Below are 10,327 nucleotides of genomic sequence, written 5' to 3' on the forward strand. Positions count from 1 at the left end.
AAAAAAAAAAAAACGTTAGCGCGAGGCCAAACCTGGTTTGCGTATTCAGATAAATATGCAAAACGCGAAAACGCTTCTTTTTTTTTTAGACTATACTGCTGGACCGATTTGAATGAAATTTGTTGTACTTCAGGGAGAAAGCTAATTTCTACAACTCTAGGATGCAGAATTTTGACTTACGATCTGTATGTCTAGCAAAAGTAGACGAAAACTCGTAAGCTAAAACATAATACAAGCACGACGTTCAAGAAAAAATTATCCGGAGTCTTGCACTGCGTCGTCTGCAGATCGTGGCTTTGCGACGCTGAGGTATATACGGGGTTATCAAAATTAAGCTTTGCAGACTTCTAAACAATTAAGATAAAAATCAAAATTTAAACATAATTTATGCGGCCACGATGTGACTCAACAGCCGCGTCGCATCGGGGAGAAGCTTCGCGCGAGGGTTTTGCATGCTTGATGAAATATCTGCAGGCGGATAGGTCGGAACACGGGCACGCTAGAAGGATTCTACCAAATGTAAATGTGTCCGACCTCTAAATTTCCAACATGAACATGCCCGCTCACAGCAGTCACCAAGAAGCTTGAATTTTATTCAAATTAGGTGGCTGGTGGTGACAACTATCATTTGACTTTGTGTCTCCTTGGCCACATAACGTATGTACAGAAGTGGATTTCACGCACCTCTCAGCACCTAATTTTAAGAAATCTGTAGAGCTTAATTTTGATCAGCCTATATACATGTTTATATGAAGTCACCTAAATATATATAGTGAAGCCAAGGAACGCATATGGGCACTTAGCTGTGGTTGCAATTGAAATAAAGAAAATAATGAAGAAAACGGGAAATAGAAGTGGCCGAAAGGTTATAACTTGTCGCCGATCGGTTCGATAATTCGTGCTTGCATTTTACGTGATTTCAGTTGTGATCACGCACGTGCTGCGTCGTATACGCTGACGATGTACCAATGGTCGCTCATGCATGTGATCATGAGCCACGCTTGCATGAATGTGACAATTGCGCATCGCATCACATTTCTAGCGCGTCGCATTCGCATGTAAACAGTGGTGATGCGCTATAGGAAGGGGCATCGCATTAATGCGTCGGACGAGGGTGTAGATTTAGGGGCGTGCGTCGACTCGCGCATGTGGAGCTGTACGTTCTCGCGAGAATTGTGATGCGCTGCATGTAAACGGCGTCGCATCGGCTTTCGCAAATGCGCTTCGAAATGCTATGCGCTACTGTCGCATCTACGTAAATGCGGCTATAATAGAACTTTCGGCGAACGTTGTTCGGCGGTGCTGAACTCGTCGGCGTAATCGCTAGTGTGGTGTGAACGGGTAAGAGAAAACAACGCGACTCATCAGATACACGCCATATTCAGTATGCTTATAGTCTTTGATATAATAAATAGGTTCAAATAAATGGGGGGGAAATCAGAAGTGGCGATTTAGCGGCAAATGCCGGAGAAATGCGTAAGCATTTCGTCACACCTCTCTGAAGCCCTGGATCCACGATTTAAACCACGTTCACAGCATTGCAAAGTGTCATTCAGGAACTCAATCGAAACACATCTCTGTCTCTTCGAGGAGCGAAGCGCAACTGATGGTGGTGGTCCGGAGCTGGCAGAGCTATTCATACCGCTTTAACCGCGTAACTTGAGCCAAACTTTAAAAAAAAAATGTGAATGCCACGTAGCTGAGGAGACCCAAGGTAATGCTGTTTGCCGTCGCTTGGGGATACTCAGATTACTTTTTTTGCATTCCGCCTAATTAGGGTAAGGCGGGGCAAAATGAGAGAGAAATTTGCAAATAGTGAATATTTTTTTTTATTTCATTCAGTACTATAAAAGAGGAACATTCGTTTGGGAACAAGGTATCTGGTTCATAAACATGGCTATGTTTCCACTGCTTAAAAGTTTAAGAAAACATAAATACGAAACGTCATAAATGCCTCATTTTGCCCCAACATGCGGGGCAAAATGAGACGCAGCGTGGGGAAAAACGAGACCGTCTCAAAAAAATGTCACAGTTTCGCCCTAAGGGCGAAGCAATGAATGCGATAGCAACACAGCAATGTCATACGAAGTAAGGTGAGCGGCTTTGGTAGCAATATGAATTGTAGTAAACATGAGCTGATTAAGTAAGCAGGTGTGCTGCGGCGTAAGTAGACCGACATGAAGAGAGATTCGATGACCACGAGAAGGCGCGTGTGAAACGGTGGTGTTGATGAGAAGCGCTGTCCGTGGGCAGCGCGTGCGAAGGGACACACCTGTAGCGCTGCACTGCCGATCCGGGCAGCATTGCATGTGTAGCGTGCGTTGGAAAATGTGGCCCGACTATTACTAACTGTGGTGTGAGCGCGCACAAACAAACATGAATAGATCACACTGAATGACTGCAGACAACGACTGTCAAAACGCTGGCAGCAAGCGCATATACGCCGCAACGGGGAAGGTACGTGCGGTCTATCGCTTCAACGGAAACTGAGCGGCGAATGTAAAGGTCAGAGCCGTGTGGAGATAAGAGACGGTGCGAGCGAGCGACGAGCGCGGTTGTTGGCAAAGTAGAAATGCGCCCCCCCCCCCCCCCCCCCGCTACGCTCCCTCCGGCGCTCGCTTCTCGCTTCCTTGCTTGCGCGTGGAAGATTGAGTGCGTTCGCTCTCCGTGACAGCGTGCGTCCCCGCACGCTTCCGCTCGGGCATACGGCGCGCGGCGCAAATTTTATCTATACGGAACCTCACGGCGACGGCGACGCCGACGGCAGAAATCCGGTGGAAGTGTCCATATAATTGCTATCGCAATAAAAAGTTAGGTAGTTCATTTCTTGCAGGAGAAACACTTCAGTTTATCTCCCTGAGCATCCACGCAATCTTCATGAACCCACTGCTTACACTCCACGCACTGAATCAAAACAGAGCCTGGCGCTACGGTGCTAGCGAGCGGTGGACGCAGTTTTCGGTATCGCATACTGTGATTTCTTGTCAGCAAATTCACCCATCATTTTGAGACACACTTTTCGCGACTCCGCACAGGACAGTGAACCGGCGTGCTAGGACGTAGCAGCGCATGCGCTCAACGCACCGCGCACGGGTTTGGACGGAACTTGGCTGGGCGCATCAGGCTAAGCAAACGTTGATACAGGCGCCCGTCTGTTATCGTTAAACATGTTGTGCCATCTTCGTATATGCCTCCCTACCGGACGGTGTAAGCATTTTCGCTGCACACTAAATAGGGAGCCTACATGCAAGCGCTGTTTGCATGTAGGCTACATGCAAGCGCTGTTTGCATGTAGGCTCCCTAACACTCGTAGCGCCCCCTCCCCTGTCCAGCGCTGGTTCACCATAGGCTCCCTACGTATTACGTTTTCTTTACAAGCGGCTTTAGCAAGCGACCCCCTATGCTGACCATACTGATAGACGTTTTGCATCGAAACATATAGCTGCAGGCACATTTACCTTACTTGTGCAGTTGCTATTTTAAAGGATATGAAGGAATTGTTAAAATAATTTTTTGTGAATTCTTACATTAACGTTGTTTATAATGCACATTAGATATGAAGACGAAATTTGCAGACCATCCAGAGCTAGTTTAGGGGCTTTTCAAGATATTGTATGTTTGCATTCTTTATAAACTACGCTCCATTAGCGGTGGCCTGCGGAGAATAGCGCATAGTGCAATACTGAATTCAGTGCGTTCAATTCCACCTCACCCTTAATATAAAAGGCACGATTTACGCTACTGTAGTTGGTGAACCAGGATAGTTCGGAGCCCCAGAATGCGGATATGCGTACACAAAAACACAGCATATCCACGGGGTGAATGATGATGAGTGGGCGAAGCTCCGGAGGGAATCATCGGTAAACCGTGAATCTTCCGTGTAATTCGCCCAGTCTCGCCGCACTAAATCGAACGATTGACTTCCACCTTTTCCATCGATGAGCTGTCGGAGGACTCGAGAGGAACGGATGCGACGTCGACGTGTGACGTCATTCCTATTTTATAACAGCGCCCTTCATTATAATTGCACCATCTCCCGCTTAAGGGGACGCTAGCATAAACGCGTTAGAAACGTGCAGTACTCTCTAGTAAGGGGGAGAGGCCACAGCGTCTTACGCAGCCGTTTACACATGCCGGAACGTGCACCGCGTTTGCCGACGCCACCACATGACTGCTGAGAGAGTATAACCCTCGTATTCATAAACGCTCCTCGACTTGAACTTGACTTGCCACCGCCTTCAACGCGTTTCGAACGCGCTGCCCAAGGCGGTGGCAAGTCAAGTTCAAGTCGAGGAGCGTTTATGAATACGGGGGTAAGGCGGAGAGGCCACAGCGTCTTACACCAGCTTCTTACACGGGCCGTAACGCGCTAGCACAAACGCGTTAGAAACGCGCAGTCTTTCTTTAATGTTGGGTATTTATTGTCATCGTGGTGCGTGTGTCCATGTGAGCTTCGTGGCGTAGTGGCTAGCGCCGCGCATTCGGAAGTGAGGGGTCCCTGGTTAGATTCCGCGCTACGGACACAACTTTCGGAATTTTTTTTTGTTTTCATAAAAGTAGACGTGGCTACCTACTACGACGACGACGACTACTACTACTACTACTACAGTGGAGGGACAGACCCACACCCTAAGGAGCTTCGCCCCTAAAAACTTTCGCAGATGTATGCCAATTAGAACGCCTGATACATCAAAGCGAAGCTGTGCAAGCAACTCCTCACACTCTCCACAATCACTAAGGGACCACGACGCCGCCTGGGCGTTATCACAGACTCCATGGTGACACGGTCGCTTCGGGACTTCACTGCCGCAGCCGTACAATCTCCTAGATGACCTCCAACGTGGAGGCGGTGATATGCGACGGGAGAAACAATTACGGACTACTGGAGATAAAAGAAATACAATAGTCGCGAAGAAATTACTTTATTTACAAGTGAGGTATACGCAAAGTAAGCTTTATTTTTAATCACTGCTACTCATACCTTGTATATACATCAGTACCACACAAGCGTTATACCTCTCGAGTATTAGTACGTACGTATAACGTCTACTACTTATTGGGATAGTTGATTGCACTGATCTCTACTATTGACCTTTTTCACGGCGAAGCCTTGAGCGCTGCCATGTTTGATAACGTGGAGGCGCGTCCATTGCATGCCTTAGCTGTCTTCGTTGCCTCTGTGTTTACAATAGATGTACATGACGCCTGTGCGGCTTTGCAAACCTCTGTTTCGACGGACATTGTAGACGGTGACTGGGTGGACGATACGCGGAGCTCTGGCTACAGCTTTAACAGACATGTGTGCGCTTTCGGAGCTCATTTCGCTTTGTCGAAACGGCGCGAGCAGTACCGGCCCTACCAAAGTGGATGTCCGGCAAAACTATTGCAAGACCACTACACCTGATGATGGGTGTATGAAATGCTCTATTAAGGCGAAAGCCTTATGTGCCTATGTTAGCGGTTTACCTTAAAGCAACTACGCGGTGACGAAAAATGGCCGACGCGGCAAAAAGTAAAAACAAGTAAAAAATGCTTGGACTGACGTCACATTTCTCAGGGAGGTTCCTGTAAACAAAGTAAATAAGTGGCGTTGAAAAGAAAACTTGGTACGGTTCGGTTTGGGTGGGAATCGAACCCGGACCTCCGGGGTTCGAGACGAGCATGCTTCCCTAACGCCACAGCTGCTTCTTTTTATTCCCTTACATGGTATTTATTGCATCATGTATATGCGAGAAAAATACTACACGCGAGAAAGCTGCAAGCACTAGCCAACACATCTCGTATTCACGGCGCAGAAAGGACCTATAAATCACATTGTTCACATCATGCCTAAAGCCACAGCTGCTCCACGGTTCTGGATTACTAAATGTGTGCCTAGTATGTGCGTAATTGCTCACGTCACGTCGCAGTCATCTCGTGGACTAAAGGTGTGGCCTAGTGCGTGCGTCATTGGGCAGCGTACGTGACGGTGCGGTGGAAGTGGCGCCACGTCATGAGCGTATAAAATGAGCGCGTTGATGGCGTTCCGAGAGGTCTGCAAATGGTGTAATGCTTTCGCTTTCGCACACGTAAGCAGTCTTAAGCGTCTGCCGAATTTTACGTTTAGTAATCGCTGTCGCGTCAGGTGTCGGTGCGTAGAAAAGTGGGCGTGCGCGCTCGGCCTATTGACGTCACAGTCGAACCGATGGAGGAGCGTGCCCGCTGTTGCGGCTCGCGGGGACGGCCGCACCTGTACGCCAGTGCGGATGAAACGCGTGTCGCTGCGACTGCACGAGCACGATGCTCACGACATATTGATCCCGATCTGTGGAAGCGAGAAGCGGAACAACGACGGGTACGACGAACGGAAGAAGCCCAGCAACAACTCCGATTGTATAACTTCATGTATTACCAAATGTGCAGTTGGCTTTCGCCTTCTTGTGTTACAAGAGTGCAACACCTGCCGAACTTTTGAATGCGAAGCATTTCTTGGCGAACATTTCCCACTTTGATAGTATCTATCTATCTATCTATCTATCTATCTATCTATCTATCTATCTAGCCGCTGTGTGGTTGTGTCGGGCAACACAGCTGAAGTTTGAATGATAGCAGGCCGCGGGAAATCCTGACCCGACATAAAGCGGTACAAGCTTTGCCAGGCAAAGCGTGGCGTATCAATTGCTGCCGCCCCTGGCCGAGGCATTCGAATTCAAATTTCCTCGCGCTTGTCGTCACGGGGCGTTTCGGTCTGATATGATGGCGGGGCCGAGGCGCTAGGTTTCGATACTGCCTGGATTTACCGTGGAAATTCCATGATAATTATCTCGAATTAGGTGAGATTTGCAAAATCTTTAAAAAGGTGTGGTTGATTCCTCTTTCATACAAACTGGTAGAAACGTGTCTTCACACAAGCTGTTGCACGCTTGATTCGTGAACGTACAGTACCCTGCAGAGAAAGGCGCACGATTTGCAGGCCAGCGAACGTGTTGCAGGTTTGCTTGGCGAGTGGCGTCCAGCGGCCGAGTCACTTGGGTGATGGTACGAGCATTTTGGTCCGACTCCGTAGTGTCTTTTGGGCAACCAATCGAGTTTTGAACGCGTTAAGCTTTAGAAATGCGAGTGGCAGATTTCGCAGCGTGCGCCGCGAACGCGCGAAGGCGTTCTGCTCCACGCTGGTGTGTCTCGCCGGACCTAACCGAGATTCGCCAGTCGACGCCGTAGCCTTCCTGTGCCGCTAGCGCAGCAGTTTTCTTAGTTGTCATCGCAAGCCAAGCAGTAGGCGGCGTGTAAGCTTTGCTGATGAATGTTGAGCCCACACTCCGTAGGCAACAAGGTGCCATAGGCTAATCATACACGAAAGACAAACGATGTGGGGAAAGTGCCAGCACCAGGCTATACCGTGTTGGAGCATCCGCTGCGCTGTGACTACCGTAGCGCTCCCTGTCGGTGCTAGTTAGTGTCCCGATGCAGTACTTCGCTTAACCGCTCCTAGATGGCGGTGTTATCCCTCTCAACAAAAGTTCAAGGTTAGCTATCGCCTAAGAGACGTGACGGTGAAAGCCTTGTAACGCCTACTGCAATTCACTTTAATCCAGCCTTACCCTCCTGAATGCTCCCTAAGCTACCCTAATCATCCTCAATCCTTAATACACCCTAATACATCTTAGTCCACCATAATTTTATCTTAATCCAGCACAGTCGACCTTAATCTACCGTAATCGACTTTAATTCAGTTGCATCCATCCTGATCCTCCTTCATGCACCTTAATCGACCTTAATCCAGCTTCATCAGCCTATGATGAGGATGGATAAAGGTATATCAAGGTGGATGAAGGAGGATTAGGGTGATTAGGGTACCTTAATTGACCTTAATCCACCCTAATCTACCTTATTTCACATTATTTCACCCTAACCCACGTTGATCCACCCCAATCCACTTATATTCACCGTAATACACCTTTATTCTCATTCATATACCTTAATCAACCTTAATCCACCTTAATCCTCCTTAATGCACATGAATCCACTTTAATCGACATTAATCTACCGTAATCCACCCTAATTCACCTTGTTCCACCTTAATCCAATCACTCATCAATCATTAATTAACTTTGCTAATCGTCACGTAATAGTTTCTGTACCACACAACGCTGCCTTGAAACAGAGATTCTGTGTTTTAATTTTGATTTTTTCTTAATTGTTGAGAAATCTGCAAAGCTTAATTTGGATCACCCCGTATACTACAGCGTCGCAAGGCCACGATCAGCAGACGACGCAGTCGAGGAATCCGGATTAATTGTTCACCGCATATAGATTTAGGAGCAAGCTTTAGCTCGGGAGTGCCCATCTAAACACATGCGAGCGCAGAGATCGTTTTTTTACTCCTACGATCTTGATGAGGTTTGTTTCATTTAGAAGCAGAAGATAAAATCTGGCTAAAAAAGCTATATATGAGGTTTACAACTGTGACTCAGCAATACAAATAAAACGGTATCACAATTCTACAAATTACAATTAATAACACATCTAAACCCGACCAAATGTATGGTGTACCGCATAGAAGTATACTCCCAAATTTGTGAGTAGTGTATACATTTGCGAAACGCTCGTAAATATTGCGACGATTTCGCGTAACCTGTAAAATTCATATACTACATTTGTCCGCTTGAGATGTTGTAACATATTCAGCTTACAGAAGAGCGATATGTGTTCCTGGTGCAGATTTACGGCTTCTTGAACGCCGTGCTTGTATTATGTTTTAGCTTGCGAATTTTCGTCTACTTTTGCTGGACATCCAGGTCGTAAGTCAAAATTCTGCATCCTAGAGTTGTAGTGTTTAGCTTTCTCACGCAAATGAAACAAATTTCATTCAAATCGGTCCAGGAGTAGTCTAAAAAAAGGCATTTTTGCGTTTTACATGTGTATCAGAATACGCAAGTCAGATATGGCATCGAGGTAACGTGTTTTCCTTCATAAGTATAACAACGTACGCAACCAGAGATAAGTAAGTGCACGAGAGCATTTGTATTTCGCCCTTAAGAATACACCTGTCGTGGCAGTAATCGAACTCAGGACTTTGCATCCGATTTAAAAGCAGCTACAAAAGATGGTTCGACAAGAAACACTTGCAGCAACACGAATCGCACTTTCAGCACGAACCTTCTTGAGCGTTTAGGAAAGAGCCGCGCGGGCTAGCGGAGAACCTGAGGTGCTGGTAACCTCGCGAGCGCGTGATGTTGGTGGCGCCCCGCTTGGCGTAGAACTCCAGCGACGGCGCGTTCCAGTCGAGCACCTCGAAGTTGAGCACCTCGCACGAGCGCCGGAGACCGTGGTCCGCCACAGAGCGCCACAGCGCCAGGCCGACGCCCCGACCTCGGTGTGCGGGCTGCACGTACAGCTCATCCATGTACGCCACGCGATCGAGAGTTAGCGGGTCGAAAACGAAGAAGTAGAGAACGAAGCCGATCACGCGCTCGCCGTCACACTCGCCGTCGCCCGCGGCCGTCGTGGCCACGTTCGTACAAGCCAAGCGCAGTTCGTCGTCCGAGAAGAGGTGCTCTTCGAGGTCGGTGGCGGTCAACCTAGCTTGATCCAGCATCCGTTCGTAGTCCGCCAACTCTCGGACCAGGCCCAGTATGGCGGCGCAGTCCTCGCGTACGGCGGGTCTGACCTTGAATGACATTTCACCGACGCCCCCTTCTTGCGTTTCCGGCTGAGGAAAACGCGCGATTCGTGCGATGCTCCGAGCCAGCGACGAGCGAGCCTTTTTTGTTGGATGCCGTCTGCTGCAACGTCGGTGTGCAGCCTCCCTTGGCCGTCCCAGGTGTCGCCTCGCATGGCTAAACTCGTGGCGGACAGCCAGAGCCGTCTGTGGAGCTTTGCGAAAAGCTTTGACGAAAATGGAGACGGCTAAAGAATATCCTCTAGGACATGTTCGAGGGACTCTGTCTCGTAGTCGCAGTTTCTGTTCGGCTGTTCGCGGAAAAGAGAAAGCTAATCTCTAGAGAGAACAAGGGGAAGCGAGCGAAGCCGTCGAGGCGAATCTATCAAGTGATTGCGATATAGATAATGGTAGAGTCGATATACGCCGCATGGGTAGCTGGAGATGTGCCAGAGCGAGCCGCCTTATCGTGCAGCGTTCAAATACAAAAGGCGCGAGCGACGACGTGGACCGCCGTGAGGGAGATCGGCAAGGTTTCTTCCAAAACTATCGCATCAAATTAATGAGATTGTGAGGTTTTCGATAGGAATTCGACTAACTGAACATATCCACGCATATAGAATAAAAGTCAGAGGCAGGGTATCGAACCAGAGCTGAACCGAAAAAAAAAAGCACGTTACTTTTTAC

At 48.2% G+C, this 10,327-nt stretch overlaps 1 protein-coding gene across 1 annotated transcript; it reads right to left on the reverse strand.

Annotated features, from left to right (window-relative positions):
- Positions 1–9,127: 9,127 nt before the first annotated feature.
- Positions 9,128–9,661, reverse strand: LOC119444148 (diamine acetyltransferase 1). Its single transcript, XM_037708610.2, has one exon. The coding sequence runs from the start codon at positions 9,659–9,661 to the stop codon at positions 9,128–9,130; it is 534 nt and encodes a 177-aa protein (XP_037564538.1).
- Positions 9,662–10,327: the final 666 nt, after the last annotated feature.

Source organism: Dermacentor silvarum, chromosome 3 (assembly GCF_013339745.2).
Source record: "Dermacentor silvarum isolate Dsil-2018 chromosome 3, BIME_Dsil_1.4, whole genome shotgun sequence".
Lineage (NCBI taxonomy): Eukaryota > Metazoa > Arthropoda > Arachnida > Ixodida > Ixodidae > Dermacentor > Dermacentor silvarum.

Coding starts and splice junctions, on each gene's coding strand:
- LOC119444148 (XM_037708610.2), bottom strand. CDS start 9,661: ATGTCATTCAAGGTCAGACCCGCCGTACGCGAGGACTGCGCCGCCATA.